At 38.4% G+C, this 18,859-nt stretch overlaps 1 protein-coding gene across 2 annotated transcripts in view; it reads right to left on the bottom strand.

The window, feature by feature from the left end:
- Positions 1–1,715: 1,715 nt before the first annotated feature.
- Positions 1,716–18,859, bottom strand: part of c11h12orf29 (chromosome 11 C12orf29 homolog) — a 69,955-nt gene continuing 52,811 nt past the window's right edge. For both annotated transcript variants that reach the window (XM_042108844.1, XM_042108842.1), the window contains exons 6-8: positions 17,590–17,787; positions 15,585–15,754; positions 1,716–2,273 (exon numbers count right to left, since the gene is read on the bottom strand). In XM_042108844.1, the coding sequence (XP_041964778.1) occupies positions 2,085–2,273; positions 15,585–15,754; positions 17,590–17,787 (557 nt within the window). In that variant the 3' untranslated portion in view covers positions 1,716–2,084. The remainder of the gene's footprint in view (positions 2,274–15,584; positions 15,755–17,589; positions 17,788–18,859) is intronic.

The following is an 18,859-nucleotide window of genomic DNA, read 5'->3' as shown; positions in this document are numbered from 1 at the left end:
GTATATTTAGTGTTCTCACCAATCTAATATTGACCATAAAATGTCCAATTGCCCTCGTTTAGGAGAGGAAAAGTACATTTGTGCCAGGGATGTAGTGGTAAAATAAGAGGTGGGTGAACTATGAATTCTGCAATCTCGGTGAGGTGGACTGCGCCATGCGGTATCGAATTTTTTAAAAAGGCATTCAGAACATGTTTGATAATGGTGGAGGTTATTGTACAGTATTGGGAATATAGGATAGTATTGGACAATACAGTTTTGAATGTTAAAAGTGAATAAGCTGTTTTGAGAGGTGGATAAACTCTAATAAGAGGTGGGTAGGCCTAAACTCTATTTCTGAAATTTCTGAGGTGGATAAACTACGTTTACTCGCGTTTAGCCTCCACTACATCCTAATTTGCGCTCATATGCCTATTCCCAGCTTCGTAACAGAAAGGTAATATTTGAATGTAAGCTATACAATGTAGGCTATTGATATTCTATATCATATATAGCCTACACAACCAAGGGACGGAAGTTATCTTCTGAAAGCAAGGCATCTTCATATTTAGTGTTGCGTCGAAGTTGCGTAAAGAGGTGCAGAGCGCGCACCTGCTTTTTTTGACTGGCAGTGTCCAAGATCAGATGACAGTACGTGAGTTGAATAATGTAGGCTAAAATATAAAGGTAGGCCTAAAGCAAATAATAAAGGACAATGTTTAAGCCATTGGACATTATTGAAAGAAAACGATAGCGAAGATATGCAGAATGAATGAATAATGACCGGCGAACTAGGCTACTTTTTCAGCAAAAACATAGCCTACCCTAAAAGAAACGTTAAGCCTACATGACATCACGCTTAATTTAGTCCTCTGTTTTGTAGACTAAATCAGCATATTACCCTGGGTCATATTGGAAACGTACAGTAGCCTACTGTACCATAACATACAGGATTATGCTGTAGGCCTAGGTCTTTCCTTCATAAGGTAGGCCTACCCAATTTTTTTTTCTTTCTACAAAGTAGGCCTAAACATAGGCTACTAAATGTTGATTATTCACATTACTGCAAGCAAAAGGAATGAAAGCGAGCAGAGGGAGCAGAGAACAATGGACATGGATGCATACCATCTCTTTCCAGAAAGCTTTGCTGGAAAAAACATAGGCCTAATTAGTTAAGCTATTCGAACTGACGCATATAGGCTAGTTAACATCAGATGGCATAGGCTATTGGAAGCACAATATTTTACCCTACATATCTGTGGTGAAGCGCCACCTAGTGTCAATGTAAAACTTAAGTGTTTCCAATGTATAAAACTTGCAAAACCAAATAGCACACACATCAAATATGTGCATTTCATGCATGCACCACGTGCATTGTTAGATTCCGAAATTTATTCCAAAACTTGCACATTTTAATTTCTCTGCAAAACTTCTGGCATGGATGTCCTCATACTAATCCAATAGGATGCAATGTGTTTAAAATATTCAATTTGATAAATATATGAGGTTCAAACTTGAAGTAAAGGTACAATGCTGAATTGCGTGTTTCTATTGAATTTTTCTGCAATGGCTATGACAAACGTATTATCATTACAAAGTGTGAATTAAATTTAGAAACACCATAGAAACTTTTCATATGTGGGCTGTTACCAGTTGTGTTGTGACCATGATTTTACCCTTTAATACATTTTACATCACCATGATCCACCATCACCATCAATAAGGATAAGAAGTCATAGTATTTAAACCTTTATTTCTGAACATAATTGGTAATTTTCTGACACCTCACTTGTGGAATAACATCTCTGTGCTGCTCCTGCCAACCATAAATCCTCATATAAACAAAAGATATATTGGCACACTACTTTGGCAACAAACCAAAAGATGTCATGTGTTCATATGTTTTTACTGTAACTGTACTGGAATTTACAAGATCTTAATTTAAATTACACATTCTTAGACTACCAACTGTAATAGAAAACAGATGTAATAGGAAACCTTACCTTAAGCAAGTTTAATAGGTTGGGTCCTATACAATCACAAGTTATAAAACGTGCTCAAAACCTGAAGTAAACAAGACATCTTATTCTATTCAGTTGAATTATTTACATTTCAAACATTATATCTTCAACACTTCTGAAATGTTGTCCGTTTAATTTTGAAAAAGCACTGAATATACTCTGGTGGGAATCCTCCAGGTGATCTTTGTGCCAATCAACATGGATTACAACAGGTCTGGCATTTAGAAAGGTTTTTCCATTAGGCCATGTTAGGTTCACGTGATGGCGATGAAGCTGCATGATACAAAGAAGGTGACATACAGTCAGAGATAATGGTTGGTATTTTGCACACATTCAATTACACAATCAACATTCTAAAGAATGCTTTAGAATTGGACATCCAACAATTGCTTAGTTTAACATTATGTGAAACCAATTACAATTGATGAATGAATTAAAAGAAGGGTACTAGGAGTGATACCAGGTACCAGTCCACTATACCTGAAGTTGTAGCACGGTAAATGGACAGAAACAGAACAAAGTTGCACCAGTGCAACATAATGACTATGAAATAGCTATATACCATGGCCTCTTGTGTAAATACTCACTTCCAATCCTCATGTACAATGTAATTGTTCTAATAAATATGGTCTAAAACAGACATGGAGTTAGAGGTTTTGTTTTGAAAGAAACTGGACATTTAGTCTAAAACTTTGTCAACTGGACAAGTACTTTATAAAACTTGTAGCAATAACTTTATAGTTGGACACCGCTATGAGGCCCTATGCAGATCCTATGCGCCAATACCATATCCATATATAATAGGACAAAGGACCTTCATTATAAGTTGCTTCAAGGGATAGACAATTCTATATAAAATTCAATTACAACTTACAATTCAGATCACGATTCTCTTACAAATTTATATCAGGGATGCACGACTAGCCAAAACCATTGTTCAAGTATTTCAGCCCTTCATAGCACACTGAATGTGCATAAAAAGATTTAGCTAGTGCAGAATTGATGCAACATATGAATATAATCAGATAAATTTCCTTTTAAAGAACCAACATTGGAACACCTCCCCCCTCCCCCCAACATTCTAAATCAATTGTATGCACCATATTGCTATGTAGCATAGTAATGGTATACACCATTTGAAAGCTTGGACTCTTGGGAATCCATACATGACAACCTTTTTCATGTACAATCTGTATAGTGCTTTACATTGTCAGATTAATCTTACTGTCTCAATTAAATTGTATCAAAAATGCCCTCCTCCACCTTAAGTGCTTCCCTACCTTCTAGCTGCAGTGTGTATCCTTAGTAATAAGTAAATGCAGCATATTGGGTATTGAAATATTCACAGGAATCCATAGAAATTGAATATTCATATTGTTTTATCCAATATTAGTTGATCTTATACACATCCATTGAACCAACAAATGCAAAAATAGACTTTTGTGTAATTATTCCATATTCTGTGTAGTAATTCTATATCAGAACCTCTGACATACAATCAAAATAGTCTACAAGAAACCTCAGAGTGTTACCTTTCCTTTGAGACCAGGTTTATGCTTCTACACCAATAGGTTGCCACACAGCAAGACTATTATTGTCAGTATGCATTTTGGGTAACCAAAAGTCCTATGGGAAGTTTCCATAGGGCATTTTACAAAACGCATCAGCATGCCTTGGCAAATAATGGTCTAAAGTACTTATTAAGTGACCTAGAGGGCTGAAATGTGGTCATTTCAGAGATGCTTGTTATCCGGCAGAAAGAAAAAACAAGAAACTAACTCCCTAAGAAACTACAGAGTCTCAGCTTTCTAAAGAGGTCAAGCATTTGATGGTAGGCCCCAGAAGAGGTGGGAAAAATGCCCTCTGAAGTAGGCACAGTGCAATTTTGGGGGAAAAAGACAAAAAAAGGCCTGTTTTTAAGTGATATCATTGTAAACATACATCTTTTGTCTCTATATTTACTTCAAGCAGATGCCTTACTATTTTTGTAATGTTCATTTAATCAATGTGTCTTTTGGGACAAATGTAATGCTTTGGGGACAGTTGTAGGTTAGGTAAGCAGTAAATGTCCTTATATAAAATGTGGCAGAATCATGGTCATCCTACAATTAGATCACGTATAGCCTAGATGTGAATCGAGATCATGATTTTATTATGATTAATTGTTAGCCTGCAGACCAGCCCTAATTTAAAGGAGAATTCCGGTGTGATTTTGACCTAAAGTGTGTTGAAAAATGATACCGAGTGTGAACGTATGTTTCATAGCTCATCTCGCTTGTCCTCTGCACTCAGAAATCTGGCGCTAGTTAGCCAATGCTACCAACAGTTTTTCGTTGGGGGTGCCTCGGGCATCGGCCTAGCCATGCAAATAAATCACTGTTTTACACCATTTAGATTAATTTATTTTCCACCCTGAACATGGGCAAAATGCCCCATTGACATCAATATGTTTTATATAGTCACCACACTGCCACCTGTGGTTGTATAGAGTAACCTGTGGTAGCTCTATACAAAACATATTGATGTCAATGGTGCATTTTGCCCATGTTCAGGGTGGAAAGTGAAAAAGAAAGATTTGCATAAGACAAGTCAAATTGGTGTTTTTAAAAAGAAACGATCATGGAGAATAAAGAAAAAAATATTTAAAAAATCTTTGTATATTCCCATAAGGTGTTTGGGTGCCCTGAAAATGAGAACCAAAATGTTTTTTTAGACTTGTAAGGTCTGCTGTTCAGACCCTGAAGGAATTTATTTTCTGTTCATTGTTTTTTGTGAGAGTGTTTCTACTTATCTCAGTAAGGAAAATAAATCAAGAGCCTATGTTGAGTACAAATATGTCTTCTGAAGGCTTAAACAGAGCCCAGCCAAAAACTCCAATAAAATTTGTATCAACTCTGAGGGACAGCTATGACTATGCAGGATTATCCAGACCAAATGTGACAATTTTGCTACATACTATTCCTATTTATGTACCAGCATGCAAAATTTGAGCCTCCTACATGTTTTAGTTCTTGCGCTGTGGGCTTGTGAACTTTGACAAAAAAAAGAGGCCGAACAAAATCGACACCCCCCTCCCCCTGTGAAACTGGCTGTATCTTGGAAAGTTACATGAGTAATTTTACAGTGTGTCTCCTGGGTAACATAGGTACACCTGGTAATTTTTTCAGAATTTTTTGAGACCTAAGTGCGTGGGCCCTGGTTGAATTGACGTGGAATGACCCTTCTTCTTCTTATAATCTTTTCTTTTTACCTTTTCAAGAATGAATGCGACTCTAACCACTTAATGTACAGACATGTTGAAATAACCGTTGTGTAGGTCTGGAGTTGGACAAGAGAGATTTTTTTCTCAGATTTTTTTTAAATGTATACTTTGAGAAATAGGGGATTGAAAATGTTAAAAAATATTTTTCTCTGTATGACATCACAATGGGGGCTCATTTAGAATGGTCTAAGGGCTTGTTTACACGTATCTAGATTTGTTTTAAAAACGGATATTTTTGTATTCGTTTGTTTTTTTTAATCACGTTTACATGACATTCGATTAAAAAATATATCCATACACACTGGAACGCAAAATGATTCCAAAGGCGAATGTTTATGTAGAACCGAGAATAAAGTGTTGTCTAGGTCGTCTACTTGTCTGCATTGCTCACCCTCCCTCCCCTCAATTAGCCTAATGGCAAGGAGAAAGTTTAGTTTAACAGTTTAATTTATTGTTGTTAGGAGGATAACCCCTTGAGATGAAACATCTCGTTTTTGAGGGGGTCCTCGGGACATAAGACAAAGACAATACAGCACATGTACATTCACATGTACATTCACACCCTCTAAAGCTCTCCCTCATCCCGCCTCGCCCACCACAACCACCCCAGTTTGGCTGAAATACCATGCACAACACAGTAGGCTATGATAGGCCAACAATATACAATATGAGATGGAGATGAGTTGTCAGTTATGTTATGTCGTGGCAAGCATCGATTAAAATGTGCAAAAGCCTACCAACATCTCACGGTTCACTTTACACAAGTCGGCGTCTGTAACACCCCAGGCCAACAGATTGCGCTATCCCAGTCAAAGTTCAATTGCATATCCGAGAATAAATTTAGGTACATTTAAAATGTACAGAAGGCTACGCGTTTTGGGCTGATTAAACCGAAGGGAAATATGGCAAAAAGCAACTCATAAAGCAACTCATACATGTGGACCGACGACGAGGTAGAACTTCTTTCTCTTAGTAGGCTACAGTATAAAGTGAGGAAAGTTCAGGAGGGCACGGATTACATGCTACTAATAGCTAAACATTAGCTCTCGCCCATGTTCATTTTGTCAAAGTGTCAAAAGGTTGGCGACGCCTGCTTTATATCAACACCAGCAATTGGCACTTAAACCATAATGAAAACACTGATGCGCTGTTAGATATTGCACTGCTTGCTGGAATGACTGATTAGGCGGGTCAATATAGGATTCAACGTCAAAAAAATTGATACAAAAGTTTTTCTTTTGGATTCTGGTACTGTTGGACATGCTAAATAACATACTAAAAATCTAGTAAAATCTGACCTTGGGAAATGGGTCATTTTCAAAATGGCCGCCAAAATGGCTGTCAACAGGTTAGAATGGCTATATCTCAATTACTATTCGGCCTACAGGGGTGAAATTGATATCAAATGATGGTCAGATTAAACAAGAATAGGATTTTAAATGTTAAAATTTAAAATGTTTCAATGCTCTACCTTTTTCAGCCATAAATTAAAATCAATGTGTTTTAATACAGAGCAAATGCAATACAGGATTATTAACCATCTCCATGGCATGGAGGAAGATAAAACATGTCTTAACTGGTGTTATAGCTCATCTACAGGTTATATGCTTTTAGAAAATATATGGTTTGGGGTGTTTAATCTGTTTTGCCTGGACAATATAGACTAAAATGTATCCCCTTTACACTAGATTCACCAATACAGAATAGAGGGCAATGTATTGTTCATGGCATGGAGGAAGATGGGACATGTCTTAACTGGTGTTATATCTCATCTGCAGGTTAAATGCTTTCAGAAAATATATAGTTTAGGATGTTTAATCTGTTTTCCCTGGACAAAAGAGGCCAACATGTATCCACTTTACACTAGATTCGCCTATACAGAATAGAGGGCAATGTATTGTGCATTTATGGAGGAAGATGGGACATGTTTTAAATGGTGCTATATCTTATCTACAGATTACATGCTTTCAGAAAATATATATTTTAGTGTGTTTAATTTCTTTTTCCTGGACTGTACATGCCAACATATATCCCCTTTACACTAGATTCGCCTATACATTATAGAGGGCTTTGTATTGTGCATTCACGGAGGAAGATGGGACATGTTTTAAATTGTGCTATATTTTAACTACAGATTATATGCTTTCAGAAAATATATATTTTAAGAGTGTTTAATTTGTTTTTCCTGGACTGTACATGCCAACATATATCCCCTTTACACTAGATTCGCCTATACAGAATAGAGGGCAATGCATTGTTTATGGCATGGAGGAAGATGGGACATGTTTTAAATGGTGCTATATCTTATCTATAGATTATATGCTTTCAGAAAATATATATTTTAGGGTGTTTCATTTGTTTTCCCTGGACTGTATGCAAAATGTATCGGCTTTACACTATATTTGCCTATACAGAATAGAGTATGTATTATGCTTGGTGTGGAGGAAGATGGAAATGTTATTTTGTTGATTAATGTTATATTTCATGTAAAGGGTATATACTTTTACAATATGTAGAGTAGAGTTTGCGAGTAAGTGGCTGTTTTATGACTTTAATGAACCATGACCCATGTACTGTATAGGCATGCATTGTATATTATTTGTGTAGATCAATAATTGTTGGCATCTATCATTAGGGGGGAGCTAATTAAACTGAATCTTAAACTATATGCATAAGTAGATCAGAAATAATTATTATATCATTATTCATCATTCTCTGACTCCTCTGAAAGGAACTTGTGTGGATTGATACATTGTTCATTTTGACACGTTCCACAGGCAGCAGTGCAAGGTAATCCATATCTTCTACACGAACAGCGGAGTGTCTTGCAGAAATGCACACAATTAAGAATAGTTGACTGTCTCTGTACTTGGATCTAACATGAAAGAGTATTTGATTGAGGTTGATTCCATTCCATTCGGTAAAAGGTTTTGAAGGCATGGTGACACTGAGAGAGAAAACATCATGCATCCTCAGGTCCTACTATAAGAACACTAAAAAAGGTGGAGATGAAGAGTCATCAGTGACCTCTTAATCTGATAAAACATGACAAACACTTTCCTAGGCTGAATAATGCTTCAGATATAGCCAAAATTAGCCTCTGGTGGCCATCTTGGACGCATTCTTAAAAATGACAAGTCTTTGAAAATGATGAACTGATACTTGAGTCTGACATATATGAATCAGTGACCTTTAAATCTGATTAAACACAACAAACACTTTCCTGGGCTGAATAATGCGTCAGATATAGACAAAATTAGCTTCCGGTGGCCATCTTGGACACCATCTTGAAAATTCTAAGTCTGAAAATGATGATCTGATACTTTAGTGTGCCATATATGACTCAGTGACCGCTAAATCTGATTAAACATGAAAAACACTTTCCTAGGCTGAATAATGCTTCATAGCCAAAATTAGCTTCTGGTGGCCATCTTGGATGCCATCTTGAAAATGACAAGTCTTTGAAAATTATGAACTGATACTTTAGTGTGACATATGAATCAGTGACCTCTAAATCTGATTAAACACAAAAAACACTTTCCTAGGCTGATTAATGCTTCAGATATCCCAAATTAGCTTCTGGTGGCCATCTTGGACGCCATCTTGAAAATGACCCCTTAACTGGGGTCAGATTTTAGTAGATTTTTAATATGTTATTAAGTACATCTAAAGGTATCATAATCAGTTGAAAAACCTTTTGTATCAATTTTTTTGAGGTTAGGTGTTTTTTTTTTTTCATATATTGACCCGCCTAGATGTCACTCTCATTGGTTTTACACCCAAAAGACACCCATGACTGGTTAAAAAACTTAAGAACTATAACATGCGATTAGGGTCAAAATGCCTAATGACAAAACGCCTACAGGTGTAAAAACATTAGGCTACATTTATTTAGCTATCCACAACGTAAACAGGCGATTTAGAATGCCGTGTAGCCTATGCCCACAGACGCCCACACACCCTGCGATCTTACATCCAATAATAGGCCTAGGCTAATTCATGAGAATATATCTGCATTTTAATAAAGACATGTAATAACACTGCCGGTATGTAAGTGTGGTAGGCTATTGAGTATCCATGAGTTGCAGGCTAGTGCTCATGGACAATGACCCAGCTAGTAGTCTGCACATAGCACACATGCAGAGCCAACATCACAACACGTTTCAATGCGCTAACGCTAAAACTCGCACGTCATGCCAAAACTGACCAGAATAGCAAACACATTGCCAAAACTCACCATAGCATAACTTCTCAGATACGGCAATTAATCATGCCACAGCGGGCCAGAATAACAAGCATAGCCTACCTTATCTTCTACATACGTGTACATCCTTTAGGTTTGGAAATGAAGATGACTTAATCCAACATGTTCTAATCCATTGAGTAAGCCTAGCCTAGGCTATGTTAGCGTCACAAGACAAGACTTACTTAGCTACATGAAGTAAACAACTAAACAACTCTATAATTATCTCAGAAGTCAACAGACAGTTGCTGTGTGAAGCTGTGTGATGTGAGCACAAAATAGTATGCGAAATATTAAAAATAATCGCATATCAAGTGTGGTGTGTAGGCTACAGTCTGTGTGAAATGTTCAGGCAGGCAGGCACTGCACTGCACTGCACATAAAAAGCTCCGCTCTAGAATCTTTGCTGCACATATGAAATCGAATTGACTCACGACACAATCGAAAGAGTCATCGTTTTAAGAAATCTTCACTTTGGAGTGCGTTTGTAAAAGTATGCGTTTGAGGGAGATAAATCTCCGTTTACATGTAAACGAAAGGGCCAAACGCATACAAAAGTAAGCGTTTATACAAATATCTAGATACGTGTAAACGGGCCCTTAAAGTAATCAGGTGCGGGTCCACCTGCATACAATCAGGTGCTCCCTAAACTAGTCCTACACATCCTGTAATTAATTGCTTTTGAACCACACTGCTCAATTCTCTTCAAGACAGTTTACGTTCTTGGTGTCTGCTTTGTCCAACAAACTACGACGAAACGGACGTTTTCCTACCACACCCAATGTAAGTTACAATTAATTTGTATTTTCTATTCAAATGGAGTATCTATGTGAAGTTTGTTTTTAACGACTCAGCTAGACAAGTAAGCATGCAAGCTGGCGTTAGCTGGCATCAATTAGCAACACACTCGTAGCTGCTACGTCTAGAGAGGATGTTCCGTTTAACTTAGTTAGTTTGTTAATATTGGTATTACGTCGAGTAAGTTCATAACTTCATTAAAGGGACACCTTTGCGTCTTCTGTCAAAGGTTTTCGCTGCTTCTTCGCCGGCTCTGCCATTATACACACATTTGCAACAATCTCTAGCGTTTCGTTAGCCTGCCTCGGCGGGTAGGATACACCGAACTTGCAAGTCGGAAATTCTTCCTACAGGCAGTAGGGGCGGGCGAGAGAGCCTTCATTTGCCCCGTAATGAGTCATTTAACCATATACCGACTTACGAAGATGATTAATTAACACAAAAATGTTGCCTGGTGTCCCTTTAAGTGATAACCGAGGATTCAGTAGGTAGGTTATATTACGTTAGCTGGACCTCGGGAATGTCGCGGTTGTGTGCGGCTGCACAATATATAATATATATTCAATATATATTACTATTGTCGCGGTTGTGTGCAGCAGGGCCAGGTTAAGGTCATCTGGGCCCCCCCCCCCCCCCCCCATTTTTTTTTCTCCAATATATATTACTATTATTATTATTATTATTATTATTATTATCAATAAGACAGAAAGAGTGAGAGAGAGCGACAATTACATTATGACAGACATAATGTAAAAATGAAATTTGCATTTATATTGTGGAACCGTATAACCAACATACAATTGTACCAACATACAAAAACAAGTAGCCTACAAACATGGGGCAATGCACACAAAAAAATCAACCATGAAATATTACATTATTACCATCAATTACTTCAACTAAGGCTTGAAAACTGCTAGTGGTACCCAGGTCAGACTAAAATGTGCAACTCCCGAACTCTGAACTCATGAAACATTGTAGCCTAGAGTTTGGCGCGCACGCACACAGCCACATCATGATGCATTGTAACGCGCTGTCCGTAATACACTGTAACACGCAGCCCTAGCCAGCCACGACGTCAAATACATTGAAACACACAGTCTAGCGCACACACACAGCCCAACCACATCAATACAAACAAGGGGGGTGTCGTAGCCGATAACGGTAACGTTGTGAGGGACAGGGGTAGTATGCCTAGACGTGGACTTATCCCTATAGAGTGTCCCAGTGACTTCCGTTTTACTTCCGCTACAAGGGACCTATCTTTCAAAAAAATATGAACGGGAGTTAATGGAGAGATAACAATTATTTTTTGGTCCAGTTTGAATTGTGCCACGAATTTCACATATGATGTGTGTGAATTTAAAAGATAATTTTTCACGTCAAAAGAAAGTACTGTTGTTCGATAGACTTCAAAAGTTATGTTGGTTTTGTGCGAATCCGCTCAGTGGACTACATCTCTCTCGAACGATGTACGTCACCAACGTAATGAAACGATAAGATTAGCTGTTATGCTAGTTAACAGTTCTATCTTGCTGCCTGCTATGTCACTTAACAGTATCTAATGTACAGTCTATGGACGAATACAACTTACCTGATGTGTTTAATCCTCTGACTCATGGTATTTTCATCGGCAAGGAAAGCCCAATTAAGATCTGTTGCTGGTATGCTTGTACAATCTAGTGTGGCTGTGAATGAGCTAACGTCACTAGCGCGACTGATGGGTTTGTAGTCGTTGGAATTACGATCTTTCACAATGTTGTAATTCAATAGTTACGAAACAAACTGCAAATGTATTTACATGAAAGTCAATCGGGACCAGAAAATATTTTTTTTTTCGCCATAGACTGGCGTTAATTTTTTTTTGAAAGATTTTGATCCTCGTTTTGAAAAAGGTGGACAGGGCGCCTGCAGGAATGAATGCGATGGTACGCACACACCCACCTAACTTTCAACGCTTTGATAATATTTGTCCCAGTTAGGTTCCTGCATTGGTCAGTTAAAAAGTAGCCTACATAAAAAAGTAGCCACAGGCTAGTAACATCCACATGAAATATCATTATAACAACAACGCCTAACAACGACCTATTTATTTGGACAACTTTGTATAGCCCTACAGTATAAAGGCTAAAGTTACCTAGTTTTGTTCTAGCGAAGGCTACGTTCACGTATGGCTTTAAACAGTGGTAATGCTAGCCTAACGTTTTGACAAGCAATAATCTTGCCTACCTTGTGCTTGCGGCTTGCCCATTTGAAATAACTCCTCTCACTTTGCTGTCTCCATCCTTTCTGTTTTCGTTGTTTAAAAAAACGTGTTATATCCATGATGAGTCAAGTTAATGAATTAGCTTATACCATTGTGTGCTGATAACCAGCATAGATAGTATGAGAAAACAACAAGCTAGCCTACAATTTCTGTAGCATGCCTGTGTATATCTCATGCTCAAACAAAAGGTGCGCACGTGCATAGTTCTGCATTAAGTTGATTTTGATAACGTTACAAACTTTACTTTACAGAAAATTGTAAATAGCCTACTGTCGTGCAGTTAATGGAATAGGCTACTGTGCAGAGTTGAGAAGTTATGGTAGCCTAGGCCAATTTGGTGTGAATATACGCACACAGGGGAAATTCTCTCTCGTTGTTGAGTAGCCTGGCTGATACGCACAGTGTGTACGGCCGTGGTTTTGGCGCGCCTTACTGAGAACGCAGGAAAGCACGGCACACGTGAATTTCTAGATGAAGAGTGAATAAATGTAGTTACTTAACTTGCTTAATGGTTATTTATGCAAGCTTGTGTAGCCTAAACCAGACATACCTAGGCCTAGCTAAATTTATCCTGGCTGTAGATAAAGCAGGATATGAATTTCCCAATATTTTGCCAGATTAGGCTAATAGTGGTTTACTAAGGTTTAATATCAATTGAAATACCATTGAAATCACATGATCTTTAGTTTGGTTGTACTTTCAACATTGTTTCAATATTCATTTTAGTGGAAATACCATTGAAATCCTGTTGATCTGTAGTTAGAATTTCAACGTTGCCTCAATATTAATGAAGGGTGCAAAAATGATAATCAATGTTGCAGTGTAATGTTGATTCAATGATTTTTTTTATATATATATATATATATTTTTTGGGCTTTTTATGCCTTTAATGATAGGACAGTGGAGAGTGACAGGAAGTGAATGGGAGAGAGAGCAGGAGTGGGATCCAGAAAGGACCACGGGGCGAGAATCGAACCGGCATACGTGCATGCAGGCCCCCTAGCCAGTTGTGCCACAGCTGGGGCCGATTCAATGATTTTAACGTTGACAAAGTAGCCTAATGTTGATTTAACATAGATTCAATGACTATATAATTGTTATCTGGGTACAGAATGAGCAGTCATCAACAACAACTGAAAGCCCCGTTTTGCAGGTAGCCTATTGCATTGCATACAATTAGGCTTTCTCTGAACTACATTTTCCAAAGGCCAGCTTTCGTGCTTGTGCCACAGCTTCAGAACAGCTTGACGTAGGCTACATGCTTCAAATTTGGTGTGAACATTTGTATGGACTCAATGATGAAGTCAAATGTCAAGGTCAAACCCACCTTGAGTGTGATATCTCAACGCCAGACACACAAGGTTTTTTGGAAAGAGGGTTTGACTGAACTTAAAGATTAAGCGATGCAATGTTTTTTTTTTTTTTTCAGGAATCTCCCCACCAACATTAACCCAGAAGCTTTCCATCCACTATTGTAATTCCTCTGGAATTACATTTCTAGTTTGTTTTGTGTTTGTGATGGATGCCCCCAAACCCCCCTAGCATTTGGGAGGCCCAAAAGTATTTATGTCATGGGCCCCAAATTCTCAAGCAGCACCCAATAAATAATTAGCATTGTTGTAAAATGTGACCACCTATTTTATAATGTGATACCTTGACTGGCAATGTATGTGAGACAGCAAGGGTGTGTGTTGCGTATGGTAGTGGGGCTATTTGGAAAAAGTCCAGGGCCTTTTTTTTAGTCCCAGTCCGTCCCTGGCCGCTGTAGCAAGGATTGCTAAGGATATCATGATTACATGATATAACTATACTAATACTGTAGCCTAACTGGTGGATAATTGAGCTATATATCATATGCTGATATATATATCACCCCACTCCCCTCCCCCGGTGACAACCAACCAACTAATTATAATTTCCTTATATTCTGTTAATACACTGCATATATCTATATTTTTCTTAGTACTCTTATAATGTTACTGCTACTACACTGCACATATCTGTACTTGTTGTTCATACACTGTTATACATACTACATAGCCATATTGATTCTGCTCTTATAAGGTTAAGGTACTAATACACCACGCATATTTATATTTGATTTATATTACTGGAAACCCACTGTATACTACGGTCTACACTGCACTATACATCTTGTACTGTCTATACTTTGTATATCACATTGCACTTTTCTGCTTTTGTTGCATTTTGTTGTCTTTGTACTTGTACTCCGCACAATGACAAAGCTGAATTTAATCTAATCTAATGCTGAAGTATGGTCGTCCTAAAGCAAATAACAACAAGAACCATACAGAACCAAAAACCGTGACCCTAAAACCATGATACAAACTGAACCATGGGTTTTATGAACTGTGCCACCCCTAGTTTAGAGATAAAATTGATATGTTATCCTATTTGGACACAATTCCTGGATTCCAAGGATATTGACTTTATTTTGGAAGGTTCCTTCCTAGAACAAGATAGAATTGTAGAGGTTTGGTTGTCTGTGTTTACTTATTTCTAAATTTTTGTTATCATTATTACAATTATTATTATTTGTATGATATATCACCATTACAGTGCTGTGCTATTTCCATGATCCGAGAGGGACTGGGCTGGAGGAGGGGATAAAATTACATATTGTTTGGATGTTTGCATAATTGATCATTAAAGCTCCAGTTGGCAAATCTGACAGATTGAGGGGCCAAAATGTTGAATGTTTACAACTCTCATTGAGTTTGTGCTCGTCAGTGCGCACCAGACTGTGATTGACAGTCAGATCTCACACAGCCCTGCTCTGATTGGACCAGAAGAACCGGGAGCTGTGGATTTTTGCAAAACAAATAACAGGCTCTTGGTGGAGGTAGAAGTGCGTTTTTTTTCTAAAACCGGCTGATTTATGTTGTTCTGTCGGAGGATAGTGTCGGTTTGAGTGAATATGATCAAAAAAATCTTGCCAACTGCAGCTTTATGATATGTTCAGGAAAAAGAGATATGGACAGAATGTATAATTACCTTGAAAAGTGCCCCATCATTGCAATGCCAGACAATCCCTTCCACTTTACCTTGGTCACACTCTGAAAGCCAGGTATACAGCTCCTTGTAACTCACTGGAGGGGGATCTCTAATATTTAGGATTCCATGAGGCACCAGAAAATGAATTGGGCATTTCTTGCTTCCCAATCCTTCAGATAATAAAAGAAAAGGAAGACGTCAAAATGTAAAAAAGAGTGCACAACTGAAATACCCTAACCCTACACATCCAACAGATGAAAGAGTGCACTACTGATACACCTGCATACATGTTCAAAAGATAAAAGTAAATATGTTGGGGACACTGGAAACAGTGTTTTTGTACTTTTTTTCTGGTTGCTCAAAACATGCAATATACATATTTCTTATATACTTACTTTATTACTGTTTCTGTAATTTTTATGCAGTGTGTATTTTGGGACAGTTGTAACACAAAGGTACAATTGTAACATGTTAGTTTCAAAGAGGTGAGGTAAAATTTACAGCAACATATGCCTTCTCCTGACCAAAGAATCTGTAAACTGTTATATTTTGAAATCAACAATTAACGTTAATTTGACACTCCTTTGCGGTCAGGGTTTGCAAATCGCTCATTTAGCAAACTTATGTTGCATTATTTGTTATTGTGATCACAGCAGTGGGTGATGGTCTTACTTGTCATCATTAACATACCATTATCTTATCCCGATGAAATAGTCATCATAATCATCATCGTCAGCATGGCACGTCACACATACCTGAGTTTTTCTTATCATGTAGCCTCAACTAGGCTACACTCTCCACCAGCCGCTGACTGTCCCTCTGCTCTGTATGCTTGCTTACTGTACATCTTCTCACTCAAATTCAACTTCAACCTGTTGCTGACATAGACTAGCCTACTTGCTATATTGTATACTGTTGAAGCTTCTACATTGGTGCACAACTGGCATTACCGGCATCCGCCTGCCACAATTTCAACTTGTAGATTATACTACGATTATCTCGGGCCTGACAAGAGCTGTTATTGGACCAGTCCAGTGTCAGTATGGAAAATGAACCAGTGAGCTGCTGACTGTCCTTGCTTCGGGCTGATTGTTGGCCAAACTAATTAAATTATATCGGCCCAAACGGTGTGTCAGCCCACCGGGAGAATGCCCGGTATGCCAGATGGCCAGTCCACCACGAATGATGCACATGGGGGAGCGAAGGCTACTGTAGCTCAGATTGTTGAAGAAGTTAATGCTTTATTCCCTGATGACAGTGGCCTCTTTCAGAAGAGAATGCATGAAAATTGATTCAAGAATGGCTTGAGGAACACAATAACGAGTTCAAGGTGTTGACTTGGCCTCCAAATTCCCCAGATCTCAATCCAATCGAGCCTCTGTGGGATGTGCTGGACGCGCTGGACAAACAAGTCTGATCCATGGAGGCCCTGCCTCACAACTTACAGGACTTGAAGGATCTATTTGCACAACAGATGTTGAGAATACAGGACTTAGCAGTGTAGGATTTCTGTGAGACAGCATTTGTATACATGCCTACAGCAATCTTACAGTGGTTCACACAGACCGAACATGTTGAGGGCCCAGAAAAGGCTTACCTGAAATGGGCCAACAGAGGATTTCAATGGGTTTCAATAGGTTACAGTTAACTGACAGTGGCACTTTATGAAATCTTTTCTTCTCACAGGGAGGCTACACCTGTAGCATCTGCTGCAACATTTAGTTTCCACTTTAATCAATTAAACTGGCTACACCAGTCGTGGGAGTGGTGCGTACATTCAAAAAAATGAAACCAGAATGACCAAAATGAAACTATTTTTACGCTCCAGGAACAGAGCTCTTCAGTTGCGACCCCGGTGTACAGTAGCCCCAGTCTTAGCCTTTTTTTTCCTTAGCCCACTTTGCCTTTAGAAAACCCAAGGCACAAATAGGCCCATATAGCACATATTACATATAATAAACATAGTCAGGTATTTAAATTGAAAGGTGTTGAAATTCAATACTACCGTAAGGATTTCCATTGACATTTGTCCCAATGAGTTCCAGAGTTTGTTCTTGCAGTTCTGACAGTGGAACACATGTGATTTCCAGCATTTCTCCATCTTCTCTGAGTGGTCTGAGAAGAAGTGCTTCTCCAGTCTCATATTCAATCACGGAGGAGTGCCAGCAATACTGCTTATTGTTTTTCTCCACAGGAACCCAGCCTTGATCAGTCAGAAAAACACATTGTGTTTACTCTTAAGTCACTCTTAAGTACAATCCTGTTACAATCCTGAGTTGGGACGCTGTGTAAAATGTCAATAAAAAACAGAATGTGATAATCTGCAAATCACATAACCAATATTTAATTACAAGAACAGACAATTGGCAAATTGGCATTGATTGGCAAAATACAAACCAACTGTTTGACTATTTTTTTAATTCAATTTGGCCGAGAGAGATTGTCCAGGATGCCGATGAATATGCATAAATTTCGAAGGATGCCAAAAAATAAAAAATCATGGACAATGAGCTAAAGACAGAGACAGTATGCGGATAGCATTTTCTGTCTGTTGTGGTTCCAACTCCATCACTGCCGGACCATGCAATTAAACCTGCTGGACAGAATAACGGATTCTGGGGGTGCAGTGGCACAGTTGGCTACAGCGCCCGTGCCACGTTCGGTTCCGGGTGCCCACAGGGACCTGAGTTGGTGTCCGACCCGGGTCATTTCCCGGTCCCACCCCATCTCTCTCTCCCTCTTGTTTCCTGTCAGTATATTCACTGTCCTATCTGAATAAAGGCAAAAAAGCCAAACTGACTGCAGTTCCTATTTCAGCTCCATTTCTCAGCTCTATTTCAGGGAACCATGACTGATGCGCATGCCAACTTGGCCAAGGATTTTAAAAATCTCCTAAAAATGCAGCTTCTGTTTAAACATAAACATAAAACATAAAAACAAAAAACGGCAGCAGAAGGCTGCGGATGCTGACTACCATCACACAGCAAATGCATTCTGGACAGATGAGAAGAATAAGGATGAAAAGCAATGCTAATTGTTTTTTAAATGCTTCCTGATACCATGAGCTTCTAGTTTGTCAATAAGCTTCAGTAGCTAGTAACTAAATAACAATGATATCCGTTTCATTACTTTATATTCATGGGATAAATGTCAATAAAAAACAGAATGTTTTTTCCCCACTCTGACTGTCAACAACCAGCCGATAGAGAGGGTTGACACATACAGATATCTTGGGACAATAATCGGCCAAAAAACTCAACTTCAAAACAAATACT

The sequence above is a fragment of the Alosa sapidissima genome, chromosome 11, assembly GCF_018492685.1.
Source record: "Alosa sapidissima isolate fAloSap1 chromosome 11, fAloSap1.pri, whole genome shotgun sequence".
Taxonomy (NCBI): domain Eukaryota; kingdom Metazoa; phylum Chordata; class Actinopteri; order Clupeiformes; family Clupeidae; genus Alosa; species Alosa sapidissima.
This window is presented reverse-complemented; position numbering and strand designations above follow the sequence as displayed.